Source organism: Meleagris gallopavo, chromosome 8 (genome assembly GCF_905368555.1).
Source record: "Meleagris gallopavo chromosome 8, MGAL_WU_HG_1.1, whole genome shotgun sequence".
NCBI classification, from domain to species: domain Eukaryota; kingdom Metazoa; phylum Chordata; class Aves; order Galliformes; family Phasianidae; genus Meleagris; species Meleagris gallopavo.
Genome location: NC_139411.1, coordinates 32,539,514 through 32,558,235, shown reverse-complemented (window position 1 = coordinate 32,558,235; position 18,722 = coordinate 32,539,514). Strand labels below are relative to the sequence as shown.

General features: G+C 43.5%; 1 protein-coding gene across 1 annotated transcript; it reads right to left on the bottom strand.

Annotated features, from left to right (window-relative positions):
* Nucleotides 1-744: 744 nt before the first annotated feature.
* NPS (neuropeptide S) lies at nt 745-6,451 on the bottom strand. Its single transcript, XM_031554528.2, has 2 exons — nt 3,513-6,451; nt 745-1,784 (listed from the first exon to the last, which is right to left on the bottom strand). The coding sequence occupies exons 1-2, from the start codon at nt 3,549-3,551 to the stop codon at nt 1,572-1,574; spliced, it is 252 nt and encodes an 83-aa protein (XP_031410388.1). The 5' UTR covers nt 3,552-6,451; the 3' UTR covers nt 745-1,571.
* Between the last annotated feature and the right edge of the window lie 12,271 nt (nt 6,452-18,722).

Genomic DNA, 18,722 nt, shown 5'->3' with positions numbered 1-18,722 from the left:
ACCTCTTTTCCTTAATTAAAAGGCCCTGAAGTAGTGCTGGGCAGGGAAGCACCTCTCCTCTTGGCACCTACTTGTCATAGGCCAGGATACCCACCTCACCTTCATGTTCACGCTGCCAAAGACATTGCCACACTGCTTCCCAGGCTGTGAGAGCAGGAGTTCACACCAGCACGGCATTTGCAGCCTCTGAAATCACAGCAGCCAGCATGGGAGAGGGCAAAAGGAGTCAAAGTGCTTAAGCAGGTTGTAACCGTGTGAGGCTTCACTACGTCAGTACAGATATGGGCAGAGAGGAGTGGTTTTAAACTAGAAGAGGGGAGATTTAGGTGAGATGTGAGGAGGAATTCCTTTATTCAAAGGGCAACAGGGTGCTGACACTGCTGCCTAGAGCTGTGGGTGCCCACCCCTGGATGTGTCCATGGCCATGGATGGATGGGCCGTGGGCAGCCTGAGCTGGGGAGGCACCCAGCCCACAGCAGGGTGTGGGGCTCAGTGAACTCGAAGGTCTCTTCCAACCCAGACATTCTGTGATTCTCTGATTATACAGGTAAGCAACACTTGCACTGCTCCATGCTCAGGTCTCTTTGCTCCACTGGCTCATGGTGCAAAATGCAGCAGCAGAGCTGCTGGCAGTGGCTGATGTGTCACCCAGCCTTATTCTGATGGAACAGCAACCTGATATTTAATAAGGCAATATTAGAAAGGGTCCACATACTTATTTATTATTATTTTAAATTTCAGTTCAAAACGCACTGCACAGATAATTTTCAACGTTTTCAAAGCAAGGTTACAGCCTGGAACATTGCATTTGGAGGAGATAGCCACAAGGGAAACCTCACACAGCAGATGACCATTCCTACACAAAATGCTTACATATTTTCAGACCAAACGAATCTTTTATGAAATTCTTTAGGGAGAATTAAGAAGAGCATTGCTAGTCACTGTGCCACACCTGCAGCCATGAGCAGAAACACAATTCATCAGTGTGTTCCCTCCACAAGTCAATTGGTTGAGGCAATGGGAGCTGCTGGTACCCTGCCTCAGCATGACTTCCCGAGATCAGACACCCAAAGACACTATTTCCCAATAAAGTTATGCCAAATAACAACATTACAAAGAAAGCAGAAGCTGCAAGCAGGACCAGACTCTGTTTCAGCCGTGGCCCTTCACACCTTTCAGAAACGAGAAATTAAACACCCCGTAGATCTGTGCGAAGGCTGTCACAGCAGCTGGCAGCAACGAGAGGGGTTGGGACAGGACAGCTGCCTTTGTGCTAATCAGGAGCCAGCTGATTGAATCTGTAGCTTTACAAAGAAGGGGAATTAACCAAATGAAAACATTCATTTCCATACAAAACTTTATGATACTGTAACTCCAAAAACAAAGCCCGTTCTGAGCGCTTCCATCTGCTCCACTTGGCTTGTGCTCTTTGAAATAAACATCTGTTTACAAGATGAAGACACGGATACGTTTGTCTCTGACAGTTTTACCAGAGAAAAGCATTAAGGTGATTTTAAGCACAAAGTTAGGCATGGGATGCTAAAGCCGAGAGTACGGTTTGGAACACTTGTTTATGATTTTGCTCTTCGAAAGGAAGTTTTTTTAATTCCTGATCCCACACCATTGCGAAAGGACCGTTTGTTGAAAGGCATCTCCAGGAGGGGAGGCTTTAGGAGAGCCAGCTCTTCGCTCCTGCCCACCTTGGCTAAGCAGCTATTCAGCAGCACCAGGCAGTAATCAGATTTTCCATACAGCTGGCAATTCAAATAAAAAGGATTGCTGCTCTGAAGAGAGAAAAAAAGAGAGAGATAAGGGAAGGTAAAATTATGGATTTGTGCGGTTGACAGGGTTTGTTCGGTATGAAAAGCAAAGCAGAAACAGAAAAACAATTTATGCTTAGAATGACAAGTATGAACTGCTATTTGCTAAGGGTTTGTTGTACTCAAAATCAGATTTTTTTCATAGCTTTACAGAACACGTAACTGAGGCATCTCAGGTTTAAAATACTGATACTGCTCAAATGATGCTTACGAAATGAATTGTTTCCTGTGATGCTGACCTGTTGAGACATGCAGCGCGGTTTCCCTAGAGTATCATGCATACTTATTGGCATAAAATGAGATTTTTTTTCAGTTAGCAACGTAACAGCATCTTGTTACCTCTCGTGTGAAGTCACTCAGCTTCAACGACAGAGAAGAGAAAATGAAAATTGCTGTAAAGCAGAAGTCTGAGAAAAGAAGCTTTCTAGCAGTTACTACCAGTTATGGTGGTAGTTACATTTAATAATGACAACGTGGTAATAGGAAGTGTAAAAAGCCTGGATTAAGATCCACGTAGGTTTAAGTACAAGTTCCTTTTACCGCACTTCACATCATAAAATGCAAACAGCACAAAAACTTAAACCAGACTTAAATTAACATTGAAATTAAATGGAGATATTTCTTGGCATGTCTCTAGAGGCTGTGAGCATCTTTCATCATGCCATGATTTACACACTTGTTGATGAGCTGCCTGCCAAAAATCTGTGTGCTCTGTGCCATCCCTTTAAACCTCTCAGTACTGCGTTCTTGTTTGGGAGATGGTTGCATGATCAGAAATGAGAGGTGATTCAGCACTGACACAAGTAAAACATACAGAGGAAGCAGGAGATAGATAGATAAAGTCTAACAATAAAATAATCCACTGTAAGAGTAGCCAGTGTTCTACCAGAGACAGATCTCCTTAATGAAAAAGCAGTGATGCACAGCACAGTGCAGGGAACCCAGAAAATCGGAGCTGTGACTTCAAGAGCTACTTCACAGCACTGAAAAAACAAGTCTTTGTCCAAGGCAGGAATACTGGATGTCACTTGAAATAAAACTTCTCGTTCCACATTGGAAAGCCTGTCTGAAATGGTGTATATCCTGTTTGATCAACAACCTGTCATACTGCCTTGGTTGAGAACAGAAGGATTGTTAGCAGTGTTCCCTTCAAATAGCATACTCACTTTGATTTAAGAAAGTTAAACAGTCCATAATACCAAAGGGTGTTACCGGTTCTATAGAATAATTTTCCCAACTTGGTGTTTCTCCTTTACCTGCACATATTAATAGCAGTGACTAACAAACTTACTGGTTTATAATTTACCTTTCAACAAATGAAATGAACACACATCTGTTATTCTACCTACTGGATGTCAACGAGGAACTGAAATGAAATGGGGGGAGACTGATGATTCCCTCTTATCTGCATGATATTTCAACACTGGCAAAAGTTCTTCACACGCAACATCCAATATGCAGCAGATTTCCTACATGATAATCTTATAGGATTGCAGATTTTATGTGTAGCTAAAGCAAAAACAAGCTCCGTTCCAGATAATATTATCCAGATATTATTAGATAGTACTTACTCAGTAGCCTCAATAGAAGTTCCTTTCATTTAATTGAAAAAACAAACCAACCAACAACAACAACAGATACATAAAATAAATGAAACATCTGATCTTCCAGTAACCAGGGAGCATGACTTACCATGGAAGGGCCAACTGGGTAACCCGAGCACACAAACATCGCTGAGATCCAAAGGATGTAAAGAAGGTTTAACCTGCATAGACTTCAAAGACAAATTACGGCCAGTTAAAATGTGGAACAAAAATCAAGCGAAGCTCTATGCGTATGTTTAAACACAAAAACAGTATATCTTCTCCAAATAGCAATTACATTGCTGCATCTTTACCTGATCATTTTTTGCTCAGGAGTGTGTATGTATGTACGTGCAGTCATACCACCCAGTTCCTCACATATCCTTTCAGTTCTTTCTTAGATGACCATTTTATACCACAGTTCAGGAGTGAAAATGTCATCAAAGCTGATTTTATTGTGACTAATTGGTTCTTGTTTGGCCTTTTCTTCTTGTTAAATGGGAAAATGGCAAGAACGCACATTCAGCTGCCATTATGAAAGTACCAATTGATTTCGTTTAAAGTGTTCCATGGAAATGTCTTTCAAGTGGGTTTACTGTTAAGTCTGTATCATCATAGCAAATGTAGTCAAAGGTCTAAAGATTTCAAAAATACACTTGAAGTGTTTTACCTCCTCCAATACATCATTTTTAAAGCCTGTCTGCCAGGGAAAGTAAGTAAAAGTGCATTTTAAGTAAAAATATTCTTCAAAGAAATTTGTTATAATCAAAGAAGATACAATCCTAGCACAATACATTACAAAATACGTAGCTTTCTTTTCCTTTTTCTACATGCTTAGCTCTTAATTTTTCCTCTTAGCAGATTTTAAATGTTCTTACAACTGAAGTTCTTAGGACACTATTTTCTTCTATTCAGACAGATGTCAAGTTTAGGTCAAGTTTATCCAATAAAGTCTTCTGTAGGATTAATAAATTCCACTGATTTACATCAAAACATTATTTATTGTGTAAGAGCATTGTTTTTTACTGCTACAAAATTAAGGGCAGTGCAGCATTTGTTGGTTCAGTTCTACAGAGTGCCGTGACAGCAGTATGGGCTCTGCAAGTTCCTTCAATGTTAAACCACACCACTGAGGCAACGCCGAAAAAAATTAAATTATTTTCTTTTCCCTTAGAATGAAAACACTAGAAATCTTTTTTTTGACATTCATGCAGTGGTAGAGAGGTGCCAGCCAGTGACTCAGCGGCCTCCAATGCTGCATTCCTTTTGGTGTATACACTGAAAAATCAATGTACAAGGGCTCCAGATGGGAACTCTGCAAGAGCCTCTGGGGAGACTGAAGCTTTTATAAATTATGGCACCTTTACCTCGAACATTCAGTTTCCTGATGTAGTTGCATTTAATTCTAGGAAGTGCAGAGTAATGAAGTCTACAGCTAAAGCTGGAGGAAACATTGAAGAGCCTCTAACACTTCTTATAGGAAAAATCATAATTTGTTTGAAGGTTGTGTTGCAATTTATTTTCATGATACTGTACATAGCAGTACTAATCATACCAGTGCTTGATATAATCCCCTAATTCTTACCTTTTAAAAAAGTGTTTACCAGTGCTCAAAAGTACTTCAGTGTATTCCTAAAGACTCTTCCTGACCAACAGAACCACAGAGGTATAAGATGAATTTGGCTCGATTTAAACACCATAGTAAGCAAACCATTTATCAAAACCATCTGGAGAACATTTGACTATTTGCACATTCACTATGTGTTCTCTTATTCACCAAGAAAATCCTTTCATTTGAATTGAACATTCAGTGCAACTCGTACAGGACCTCCAACTCCAACTGATAAGCGGATTAGCCCATGTTCCTGCTGCAAAGAAAAGCTCTCCGGGTTGGATTCCGTTAGAGCAAAGCGTAGCATCCGCTTTCATTGAATCTGCATTGATCTAACTCAATTTTAATACAAAATTAGCCTTCTCACAACACTGTCATGAAAAGGAGGAACAAGAATAGCTTGTGATTAATGCTTAGGATTTCTAGGTTCAGCGTGGAGCTGTACCTCAGGTATCGCTGGGTAATCCTTGGTGCATTATTGAGTTTGTACCCTCTATGCCCACCTTTATCACATATCTATAAAACAGTGGGTTTGGTCACATTTCTAGTTGATGGGCTTTGGACATGAGGTCCATAGGCTCCTTCAGCAAAAGGACAACCGAGTGGGGCAATCCAGCAGCTCCCAAGTGCTCCCAAGGAGGCTGCGCTGTGGTTCCTGGGGCACAGCTACAGGTTACTGAGATTTCAGACAGTGGAGGAAGACTGTTCTTGTGTGAACTGCTGAAGGAAGGAGAAAAAAACCCTAAAAAACAGCAATCAAATATGCTCATTAAGGGTGTTTCACATACAGGGTGGGAAAGATGCTCACAGGGCAGCAAATCTCCTTCGCAAAACAAATCAATCACATCTGAGCTGAGAAGGAGGAAGAAATCTATGGTTAACCTGAGGATTTGTAAGTATTTATTTATTTATTTATTTGTGCCCATATGATAAATGCTCACAATAAGAAACTCTTTTAGCAAAATTCCTTACGCTGTTTCCTGCTTCTAGTTCTACCTAAAAGTCAGGGAAGTTCACCTGACACCGACTCCTGTCCTTAGGATCTGACTCCCTCATAGGGAAAAGGTAAGTAAAGTTTGTGGTTTTCACCAAAAAAAGTCTCACACTTGCACCTAACTTTGAGTTTATTTTTTCCCCAGGTATTCTGGGTGCAACATAATGCACCACAGCTGTGATTTGCATGCATAAAGCATATGTGGAAATTTAGATATGTTCAAGATAGTCCCACTTCAGGTTTCGATGAATCAGGTTTAACAGAACAAGTGGCAATTGACATTTCCATCTTCCACTTTGTCTGCAAAGCACCCAGCCCGAAGCCTTGTCCCTGGATAAGGTTCACCGATAGATACCATAGGTCGTATGAATCATTAAGAAACATTTTCAGCATCCTCAAAATTTGCATTTTGTGAGAGTAAATTAGCAGCAATAGCTTCTACTTCCTGCAAGGCCAACAACAATCATCTGTTGATCTATTAACAGGATAGTGTATTGCATCTAGTTGTTCTCCTCCTGCTTCTCTCCGAAAAACAGATGAAACACAATGCAAAGCTTCCAGGTAAAGCCGTCGAGCTTACACAATTAATGAGATTAATAGGCCTATAAGAAACTGATATTTCTCTCCTCCATCACAATAATAAATCTGAAGCATTTAAGCTGGCACTTCACGCCTCTGCTAAGGGATCAAAGTAATAAAAGTGAAAGCATACATGGCCCATTAATATAACCCCAAACATTGTAAAACTAGATTAGGTTAGTAGTCTGAATCAGGGCAAGGTGCCAAATCTTCTCATTCCCCTCTAGGATGGCCACAGAGAAACCATAGTATGGCCTTGTTTGAGGAATGTAGCTGGGAAACTGCTCCAAGCTCAAAGCTTCCCTGGCTTTCAAGAGCATCAAAAAGTTGAAGAGCCAGGGTGGTTTGCTTTGAGATCATAGCAAAGTGCAAAATGGAAATTAATGGTACTCACAGACTACAAATATGTTTCTAACTCTGTGATAACAGAAAAACCCAGCAAGGCACAAAGATGGAGGAAAGATAGAGTGCAGAAAGCGGGTTTTGTTCCTTCCTTGGTTATTGCTGGGCTCACACCTTGTGCTGTGTCCCTTGTGGGGATGCAACTGAAGCTATTGCCTGTATCTTGGAGCAGATTTTGTCTATGGAGGCATAGAAGGTTGCCATAGGTCACACTAGGATAATCTGGGCAGCTGCCCACTGTGTTCCTAACCCCTTTAAATCTGGTTGTGTCACCGAAGCAGCACGTCCCATGCTGACACTGTGTGGGGTAAGACCTGAGAGGCAAGTCCCCATCTCTGCTGGAGCAAACTGCAGAGGGAGAAGCTCCACGTTGAGCCACGGCACTGCAACCCCTGCTTAAAAGATTCACAGCTCCTCTTTAAAACATTATTGTCCATGCAATTCCACGCTGACTAAGCCCATGTTAGCAGCGGGTAAGCAGTGCACCTTGATCTATGAGGAGAAAAATCAAAAAAGCTTTACAGTCCCCAACCCCTCAAGAGTGTTTTGATCTGCTGGCTCTGTGTGGCCAGATACTCACCAGCGAGGTGTGCAGACAGCATGGGGTGATGAACTACATGAGGAGATCATAGAATCATAGAACGGCCTGGGTTGAAAAGGACCTCAAAGGTGATCTAGTTTCAACCCCCCTTCCATGGGCAGGGTTGTCAACCACCAGACCAGGCTGCCCAGAGCCACATCCAGCCTGGTGGAGGATTTATGGGCAAGCAGTGATGGGCACCTCAGGTCCAGGTGGCTGCACAACTTCAGAGAACTTCTGTGCCATCATAGCCAGGCATGTCACTGTCACAGCTAAAGGGATGGAGCTGCTGCCTGATCTCCTGTGCCAGAAGTAGAAATTAGCTTTAAAGTCACATTTTCAATCCTACCTCAGACAGGAACTCTCGGCTGCGTCATCGTCACCATCCTCAGCATTTTAAAGTCTAAATCATCATCTCTATATTTATATTCCTTTTCCTGGTTAAAGTACACAGAGATGACGTGGGCAGAGACAGCATGAGTTTCCTTACCCAGCACTGACGGTCCCATTTCCCAGCACAGGGCAGATCTGACGATGACATCAAATTGTGCAGCGATGCGAAACCTGCGCCAAACGTCACCACCATGGATGGCAGCACATGGCACCTTGCGGGTGATCCGCAAACGTCCCCACCCCATCTCCTGACACCACCACCTTCGTGCTTTTTATGGGAAATGTCAAGAACAGCGCTTTTGGCAAAAACATCTTTAAGCATGGCAGAAAGTATTTTGGGTTTATAAATCATATTGCGTTTTTTGTCAGCTCCCTTAGCGTGCCTTCAGAAAAAGGATCTGCATGAAGAGCAACAACATGAAAAACAAGCTCTCATTATTCTGAGCGCACCATCGCCAAATGTTGAAGTCGTTTGATAATTTATCTGGAGAAAAAAAAAAAAAAGAGGAAAAAAGAAAAGGAAAAAGCAAACCAGACAAAACTTGCTCAACCCATTAAGGAGAGAGTCAGCAATTGGAAAGTGGCAGTAATTAACATTTTTGCTGTTCTTCTTTGTGCATGCCAACGTAATTTATGCGTTCGGAAACTTCTCAAATAGATCCTGCAGGAAGTTGCAGCCTAAGAAAAGATGTCAGTGCTGAGCTAAAAAGACACCTGTCAAAGCTGAAGCCCCATTTCTGCTCGGATGCAACAAAGATCTGGATGATCTAACAAAGAAAGTTGTTGAAGTGGAAGCAAGAATGAAAAATGGGCCCAGAAAGACCAGAAAAAGGCAATGTTTTCTGGCAGCGGTGAGAAAAGGATGTAGGAAATTCTGATGTGATTTAAGAAGAAGGGATCAAACTTTAAAGAGATCAAACTTTAAGGGAAACAAGAAAAGTGACTATAAATAGCATAAATAGTACTGAATAAAGAGAAATAGGCGGCTTTAAAGGCCATAATTTTTATATATTTTATTGCACTCTGTCCCAGAGTTCTTCTGTTGGTAAGGCTGAGAAAGACAAGAAAAACATGACAGATTTTTGTATTAATCTAAGACATCAAAAGTATGTTTTGGCTCAAGCAAATGTACATACTTTGGTCTAAAGAATTGCTCCATAAAATCATTTTTTCTGTTCTCTAAGTCCTTGAGATGTTTTCAAATAAGCAGTATGTCACTTAGGAATGGAAATGGGTGATGTACAGCAAAAGTTGGTCAGAGCTAACCCAGTGAAACAATTGTGGCTGGGAAACAAAAAGCGGGGCATAAACCTGCAGGTCTACAGTTGCTGTCTTCCAGTGAGAGGCTCAAAGGATGCCAAAATGCTCTCCAGGACAGGAGGGGCTGAACGGCTCACACCTGGGCAGATTTTACTCTGGAGTGACCTTCAGGATGGAAGCAGGTCAGCTGGATGTGAAACATCTGTCAGCAGTCTCATTTCCTCTACAAACAGTCCCGGTCCTCCTTTCGTTGGGAAGGTATGGAATTTACCTCCATTTTGGCACACAATTATGAGAAAATCTCAAGATCAAAACGCAGGAGTGGCTCTTTTCCTTCTGAACAGGCAATATTTGTGATGGAGAAATCTCAGCCACTCCACAGATCAGCTCTTGGCATTTGTGAAAAGGGCAGCAAGGCAAAGCTGCAACACCAACACCAAAGACCTGAAACACCATTAGGGAATGAGTGGCAACATCTGGAACTTGAGGAACACCTTTTCTTCAAAATTCAGAGCGTTTCCCATCTGTTCTTTATGCTTTTCTAACTCACCACTATTCTCCTTCTACTTGTCTGTGCCACTTAAATAAACACGTATATTACAGCCTCTTTTGAGGAACTGTCCTTTTCTGCAAAAGCCTTTTGATACAGTCTTCTCCATAATGACCTACGAAACAGAATACAAAGCCCAGATTTCATTGAGAGCATACTGGTGCTTTCAGATTTCTTGGCAAGAAAATAAAACCCAACTACCATCCTGCCTTGCTCAAGAAGGGGAAGGGCAGTGAGAGACAGAAGCTTGGGCCTCCCCAAATGCCAGGTGCCTCTGACTCCATGGATGAAGGGATGGAGCTTCACTGCTTGCTCTGTGCAGCAATACTTGGTGACAATCATTGCCTATAAAGGTTCTCAGGTAGGACAGAGTTGGTGCTGCTATCATGCAGCTGGTGCCTTTTGTCAGGGCATAAGCCACCAACAAGCACGATTTTCCCTTGTGTTCTCTCCTTCTTATCAATGACTTCATCTGAAAATATCACAAGCCAAAAAGCAGAAGATATTTCAGTTCTCTTGTTCAAAACTTGTTGCAGATGGCTGTCTCAGCCCATGATACAACTCTTTAAAAAGTTGCATCAGCCTCCTTTATTCAGCCTATCATCCCCTCTCCTTTTAATTTGAAGACATCAGGGTCTTCAAATGTGTTTTGCATGTGTTCCTCCCACCACGGCTGCTAACTTTAGAAGTAATCAACTGCTAATTGTTAATCAAGAGCAAACACAAAATCCAGTAATTGGAGAGGAGATACAACCTTGCTCTCCAGAAAATAGGAAAGGCCATAAATGATGAGGATCAGGATTACTCTCTGAGGACAAGACACGGGATATTCTCCAGATACTCCCTACAGAAAAAGCGTTTTGAAAAACACTTTTTGCATTATTAGGACCATCACTCAATTCAGCGTGATGCTATGTTGACTCTCAGAAGCAACCAGGTAGTCCACAGAAAATCCCTATGACTTTTTTCCTTCCAAAGAGCCTGCCTGCTGACAGCCAGTTCTTTCATTTGAGTAGTTCTAGTTCATGCTTTTAAGCCCAATTCCCATCACACAAGTACACTGAAAAAATTCTGATAGACTTCAATATTGCATTTTCAGTAACAACTGAGTGAGTCCTAACCATGAAGAGTGAAGATACGTGGGGTGTAACTTTCAAAGGGGTTTAAAGCCTCTTTTTAAGAGCGGAGGGCTTTTTAAGAGCTGCAAAGGACAGCTGAAGGACTCAACTACATGACAGGAAGGAGCATACCTGAGCTAACACTTCATGGTAGCACCATGGCCATTACTCACCTGCTCCTGAACACTGGACAATAACACGAGAGTGATAGGACAGCTGAGATGCCATCTCAGCAGGGTTTATGTCAGGGGCTGAGGTGATACTTCTATCAGCATAAAGATCCAGCATTGGGCTCCAGAGCCCAGCCCGGACCTACCCTTCTCCATCACTTCAAGAGAACTGAGGTTCTCCACACTTGTACAACGAATTAAAAACAGGTGACAAAGAAAGAGAAGCTCGCACAGTTCCCATAATGGCAGGACTTCAATACATGTAAAAGATCCTTTGAATCACAAATAACCCTATAGTTCTCTGCATTGCCAAATTTCGTAAGATCAGTATCATCTAAGCCAACAGGACAGGAGCTAAAAATGCCGTGATTCAGCTCTTTGCAAGGCTCTGATATAAGGGCAGAGGCTCTCAACACATGCTCTTTGAAAGTGCTGAAGCTCCTGGCCTTAGGGCACATCTATACTGCGGGCATACCAGCCTAGCTTGGATACTGATAACTGCACATCAAAGACGTAACCAGGAGTGCAACCCAAAGATTTCCCTTATCTGGAATGATTCACAGTTCAGCATTATTGTGCCTACTTGGTGCACAACTCAACGTGTGAGTTTTTAACAGAATGACACACCGTGATCTTAAGCCACACCAAACTGCTTTACAATCCCTGCAGATCCCTGCAGATCTCACAAGGCATAATCTGGCTATTTCTGTTCCATAAGTCAGAGATGGGAAACACAGAGCCTGATAGCTTTGAATTTCCCAGGGCTATTTTCTGACCTACAGCCTCTCCCATAGACCCACTGATAGGGGTTGAGATGGGTTTTTGAAGAAGAGCACACACTGTTCATGCACGCTTCATGCTCTCCAACATCCTTTTGAGGTCAGTCCCATTCTGCAAGGGAAAATGTATTTACTGTGGTTATTGCCCTGTATAAGGTGATCTTCTGATTCTCACGTTTCTGACTTCAGCCATGGAGGAATCCTCATCTCTTGCACCACCAGCATTTCTCCTTGGACAGGGGCATCTCCTGGATCACCCTTCCTCACTGAGTTGAGGTACACATTGCATGGTGTTCCCAGAAGCTATCACCCATTTGGTGTGATGCAACAGCCCTGCAACCACACTGTGCATCTTTCCAACTCAAGCAGCCATACTGGAGGATGTCAGGCCCACAAGTAAATTTAGCTTCAAGGGGAAACTTCCCAAACCAACCCAAACCATTCTGCGTTTTTGCCCTGCACAGGGCCTGGCCAGGAGCACTGGCTGGTGGCAGACTCCTTAGCACAAGACCAGACAAAGCCCACAGCCCCGCTGCAGATGGAGATGGTAAGTTGCCTGGGAAACGACTCCATGGGATCACTAAAATGCCTTTTATATATTTGTTTTCAGATATGAGATTATGACCTTGTCTATGGGGACAAAATCCTGACACGGGATGAACTTAGATTGGAACCTGCAAAAATCAGTTAACTCTTTTGTGGTATTAGCTGAAATTTCACAGCATCAAATGCATCCAATGTGAAACACTTCATTGTGCAACATGAACCAAATCTTCCCCAAAAGAGCCAAGGGGGATTGTGGTTAAAGCATCTCACTTGTCAAAGGACAGAAGGTTTAAATGCACCAGTATAGCATGAGTAGCTGAAAGACCTGGCCCAGGGAAACCTATAATGGAAGGAGATGGGGTTTTTTAAAGACTGGGAATATTTATTTAGAATCTCATTTGCAAATCTGTATTTTTTTTTTATAAAGGATTTCAAGAAAAAAGGTATTTAATACTTAAAGAAGTCAGCACTGGTGGCAGCCAGGTAGCTGCATCTCAGCACAGATAAGTGGTTGGGCACTCCAATATTCATGCCAGCACACATAAAATCCAACTGAATTTATGGTGAAGGAATTCCAGCTACTTTTAAAAGGGATGGCAAATGCTAGTTTGGGGAACAACAGTTTTAATAGCAAGCAGAGAGAAGTAAGGAATTTAGGTTAGATGGCATTTTATTACGTCACAAGCCAACAAGCCAAACCAGGGCTATGGTGATGCAGTGGCACAGCTGCCCAGGGAGTGGGGGGGTCACCGTCCCTGGAGGTGTTCCAGAGCCATGGAGATGTGGCACTGAGGGACGTGGGCACTGGGCATGGTGGGGGTGGGTTGGGGTTGGGGATCTGAGTCATTTTTTCCAGCCTGTATGATTCTGTGACTATGCTGTGTGTAACCATTGTGGGGGCTTGGAGAAGAAAGAGCAAAGACTAGGAAAGACTACGGCTCACAACTTCATACTTCTGGCAGCAGTTTAAATAAAGAATCCAGTATAATTTCACTGCTTGCTTACCTTCAGTGGAAAAACAACACTGTGTTTTAATTTGTCCTGTGGGTGTAGTCAGCTCTTAAGTTAAAATCCAGGCTTAATATCTTCTGCTCATAATTTAGGTCACAGGCTGGGAAGCAACGCAGGAAACACAGAGAAATGTCAAGCTCTGCAATAGATGCTAAAATTCCATTCTGTGCTCGAGGCTCCCAGGGCATCGATTGCACACAGTCCTCTTTGCTGAAAGAGCCAATTCTTGCAGCCAAAAAAGAGGCTGAAATCCCTACAGGATTTAAAACCCGAGTTACCAGGCCCTGCTAGGGTCAGCCTTCAATCTCCAAGGCTGCTCAACAAGCTCAGGTCAGCAAAGCATCTGTTCTCCTCTTACCTTGGAACGCTCTGTACCCCGTAGGCAGCTTAAAAAGCTGCAGAAAAGGAGAGGAGCACAGCCTGCAGCTGCACAGCAGCATTCAGCACTGCTCCCACACGCTTTTGCTGTTGCACAAGGGTCAAACGGCTGCAAATAGAGACATTAAAGGAATTACTGGGATCTCGCAGTTAACGCACTCAGAAAATAGAAGAGGAGGTGTTTAAGCAGCAGATCGCAGCATCATTACTCTGGGTGCATCCTGGTGTTGTTTTTTTTTCTAAGTCTCTGGCAAACATTCCAATCCTTCATTTAAAATAAACAGCAAACGCACAGCAAAGCAAACCCCCTCCACTCCTGCCTCTGTTACACAAACTGCAAGGTTATCTTATGTTCAGCATTTTAGCTGTGGCACTGTATATCAGCAGAGTTACATGCACTGTTATCGTTCACTGCTCTGTGACTTTCTACAGCTTATTATGCTCATATTCACATAAACTTAATTACATTGCACAAGGCAATAAACTCCACATGCTGGAGGATGTAAGTATCTTTCTTCTTATATTTATTAAATGGTGTTTATATGCATTTTCACTAATTTATGTTACATCTTTCTTGTTAAATATAACAGTAAAATATAATTGAATCTTCCATTCCTAACACTGATTTTTATTGCCAGTGTATATATGTGTAAATCTGCGTACATCACAAAATCATTGGGAGTCTGAGGAGAATGCAGCCACTAATCTGAGAGACCTGGAAGTTTGTAGCTTGGTTGCTATGAGGCCTGTGCAGAGATTGTTATCTGTGACATCACTGAACCTTTACAGAACTGTAACAGGCCCATCGCTGGATCCAATGGGCCCTGGGCACCATGAGCTGGGGGCTGTCCCTACCCATAGGTTGGAACTGGGGCACTTTGAGGTCCCTTTCAACCATTCTGTGATTCAGTGAATGGTGTGCAATTCAATCCTAGCAAAACTACACATATTTTAAGTATTAATGGCGTCAGAGGAGAAGGTGCCGTGCTTAGTTTGCATGCAATGACACCGAGGAAAACATGCAAGTCCGTGTGCTCCAATAACAAGCAATCTCTTTATAGAGTTAAAATAAAATGAGAAGGTCAGATTCCATTCATAACATGTTCTTCTGCTTCCCAGGATGGATGTGGCTCTGGGCAGCCTGGTCTGGTGGTTGGCAACCCAGCATATAGCAGGGGGTTGGAACCTGATGGTCATTGTGGTCCTTTTCAACCCAGGCCATTCTGTGATTCTAGTGCTGATTTGCAGCAGGCTCAGCAAGCCGAGCTCCAGTCTGTTGGCACCGAGGGAGGGGTGAGCAGGGAGTGGATGAGTGCATCCCAGGGCAACTCGGGCACCGACCTCACAGCCCTGCGGCCTTGTGGAACGGCTGCGGTGAGGCTGTCAAGCTTAGTGAAACAGAGCCTGGAAGTACAGGCTTCTGCCCTGCTGTAGGAATCCTCTTCCAGACTGGGCATCAGCTGCTGGCATGACTGGGAGGGCTGCAGCCAGCCAGCCTGTGCCAGCGGCACATTTCTAAAGCAAACACAGCTTCAGGAAATTATCATGATGCAAGGATGCCAATGATGCTGCCTAACCAGAAACCCGTGGGCTTTTTTTCCTGCCCATTTAGGCACTCCCAAAATCCCATGCAGCACAACTGCCAAAGCACCAGCGAGGGGAACCTACCCCCTTCTGCTCACGCTGTACAAGCACTGCTCCAGCCACAGCTGTGCGCAGCAATTCGTGTTCTTACCTTTGATTCTCCCAAAGGCAAAAGCTGAAATATGCTGCAAGATCTCCATTCCTCCAGAAAACAAAAAGTCACCCAAAAGCACCATGAAAATGCTTTTCCAGTGCCGGAGAGATAATGACTTTTTCCTCAAGAGTATCATATCCCATGTCAGAGAGTGAAAAAACGATCTGGGAAGTTGGACAGAAATTCTCTATTTTCACTATGAAACATTTTGTGATGAAGCTCAGCCAGCCAATGACCAGAATGTCAAATAACCAGATAAAAGGCAACCACGCATTGTTGGACAAACTGTATTTTTTTTATATATAACCACTTTCCCTTCCTAGCCTTTCTGCAAATAAACTTTTCCACACATTTATCAGAGGGAGAGAGGCAGTGAAATGTAAAGCAATAACACAGAAGCAATCCATGCCAATTTGTAGGCAGCTCGGGCTACGGGGTCAACGGCATCAGGAGTTTCTGGAGACAATTCTGGATGCCGGTTAAAAACCTGAAAATGTCACAGGTTTCTTCTGCAACTCATCAATTGTTCCCCTCTCCTGCACAGAGAGAAGAAAAATGCTTGGGTTGAAACGTCCTTGAAAACACCTGGTGATGCTCCTGCCCTGGGGGATGCTGAAGGAAATCTCTCTGTGTTCCCTTGTCTGTCTTTGCTTGTAGTAAAAAGTATCAGCAATTAAGATTTTAGAACTTTGTACAGTTCTTTTATTCTGGGTTAAGCCAAAAAATAATAACTGATACTGCATTTAGCCCCCAGAAAGGATTTCTGCTCCATGGCAGAGAGACTGTATAGCAACAAACATATGGACTATGTATGCTATAGATATGATATGAAGCCAAGGATTTTCTGAAATAGCAAAGAACTTCAGGCATTTTTGGAAGTGCCTGAAAACAGCAAGCATTTATAAATTAAGTGCGTAAGTGATTTGAGATTATCATTTCAAACAGGTTTTCTGTAGTATAGACTTCTTTGTGTTTGCTCCTGCCTGCGATTTGTAGTGCACTCTTATCATTTATTTTGCAGTAGTACATCTCTCTTTGCAGAGCTTTCATTTATTTCCATAATTAGGAACATTGCAATGTTTTGATTTTGTTTGTAACATTTGCATCTGTGTACTTCAAATTTCTTTGAGCCAGTAAAACTACATCTTATACAACCCTGTCCCACAGTGGCAGCGAACTGGGAAATAGTCCTGAGAAGACTCCAGCTCATTAGTTTTAACAGTAGCATGTCCTGAGAGAACCAAATTAAACGGGTTCTTAGGATAGGGCCTGTGCAGGACTCCATTCACCTGCAGCATGCAGGTATTGACCATTCTTATTTGTTCACAGTGATTTGCTTGCTTGACCAGAGGAATGGAGACAGTCATCTTTGCTGCCTTTGAGACAGAAGTGTACATCCTAAAGTGCTTACCTTGGAAAGCAGACAGACAGTAGGCAGCTCCTGGTGTGGGAATGCCACTGGTAGCCACGACTTCTGAAGTGACTTTGGTGGGCTACAGGTTCACTGACCACAAAAAAAATTGAGGATTTCAGCAGCAACCACAGAAATCCTGACTTCATAGAATCATAGAATGGCTTGGGTTGAAAAAGACCACAGTGATCACGGAGTTCCAACCCCCTGCTGTGTGCAGGGTCACCAACCAGCAGCCCAGGCTGCCCAGAGCCACATCCAGCCTGGCCTTGAATGCCTGCAGGGATGGGGTATCCACAGCCTCCTTGGGCAACCTGTTCCAATGCCTCACCACCCTCTGGGTGAAAAACTTCCTCCTAATACCTAATCTAAACCCCCTCTGTCTCAGTTTAAAATCATTCCCCCTCATCCTATCACTATGCACCCTCATAAAACATCCCATTGAATAAAAGAAGGGAAATCACAATAAAGTCAATTAGAAAAATACTGCCGTAGAGGAATATTCTAAGATAAGAAGTGAAGGAAGGGTACCTTGTCTTAACCTGGTGTGAAGTGTGTGGAATTGGGGTGCTTTTACACATTTGCATCACTTTGGTTCACATTGCTTCGTGCAGCTTATTGGTATCAATATGCTGAGTGTGGCAACGCGCTGAGTGCACTAATTACAAGAAAAAGAATGTAAAAGAGCAACAGAATGTCCACAGTGATTGATTACAAAATATACCAGCAACGATAATGTCAATTATTTTAGGAAATAACATTGGCACCTCCCGTGGCAGCAGAAGGCAGAGTCAAACAGCACAATACGATACCTGTGGTGACAGACAAGGGAGCACTGCAGCTTTTAATTACCGACCGAAGGCTTTCACAATGTTTGCAATGAGTGTGCACGTATGGGAGGCTGCTGACATTGCTGTCCATGGCCATTCATAGAGATGAAAATGAGAGCTGCAGGTGGCCAGCTCTTTGCTGCTGCCCACAGGCAGACTTGCATGGCAGGGCGGGAGGAAGGGAATCATAGAATCATATCACAGAATCACAGAATGGCCTGGGTTGAAAAGGAGCACAATGCTCATCCAGTTCCAACCCCCTGCTGTGTGCAGGGTCACCAACCAGCAGCCCAGGCTGCCCAGAGCCACATCCAGCCTGGCCTTGAATGCCTGCAGGGATGGGGCATCCACAGCCTCCTTGGGCAACCTGTTCCAGTGCCTCACCACCCTCTGGGTGAAAAACTTCCTTCTCATATCCAACCTAAACCTCCCCTGTCTCAGTTTAAGACCATTCCCCCTTGTCCTGTCACTATCCACCCTCGTAAACTGCCGTTCCCCCTCCTGTTTATTCGCTCCCTTCAAGTACTGGAAAGCCACAATGAGGTCTCCCCAGAGCCTTCTCCAACTAAACAAGCCCAGTTCCCTCAATCTTTCCTCACAGGAGAGGTGCTCCAGCCCTCTGATCACCATAGTGGTCCTCCTCTGGACTCGTTCCAAGAACTCTGCATCTTTTTTGTGCTGGGTGCCCGAGGCCTGGACACAGTACTCCAGATGGGACCTCACAAGAGCTGAGTAGAGGAGGACAATCACCTCCCTCTCCCTGCTGGTCAGTCCTCTTTTATGCAGCCCAAAGGGAAGGGGCAAGGCAGGTGCTGCTGTTATTCATCATCTGCTCATCAACTGTGAGGGTCACAGCACACCTTGAGCTGTAGGAAAGACGCCCTATGACAAAGCATCTTGAGAGGTACCTGGTATTTCGGGAGGATGTGGAGGACAGCTCAAGCTGTCCCTGTCAGCACACACTGTCG

Coding starts and splice junctions, on each gene's coding strand:
- NPS (XM_031554528.2), bottom strand. CDS start 3,551: ATGTTTGTGTGCTCGGGTTACCCAGTTGGCCCTTCCATG. Junction 1,785..3,512: donor ACCCAGTTGGCCCTTCCATG/GTAAGTCATGCT, acceptor TTCTCTCTTCAG/AGCAGCAATCCTTTTTATTT.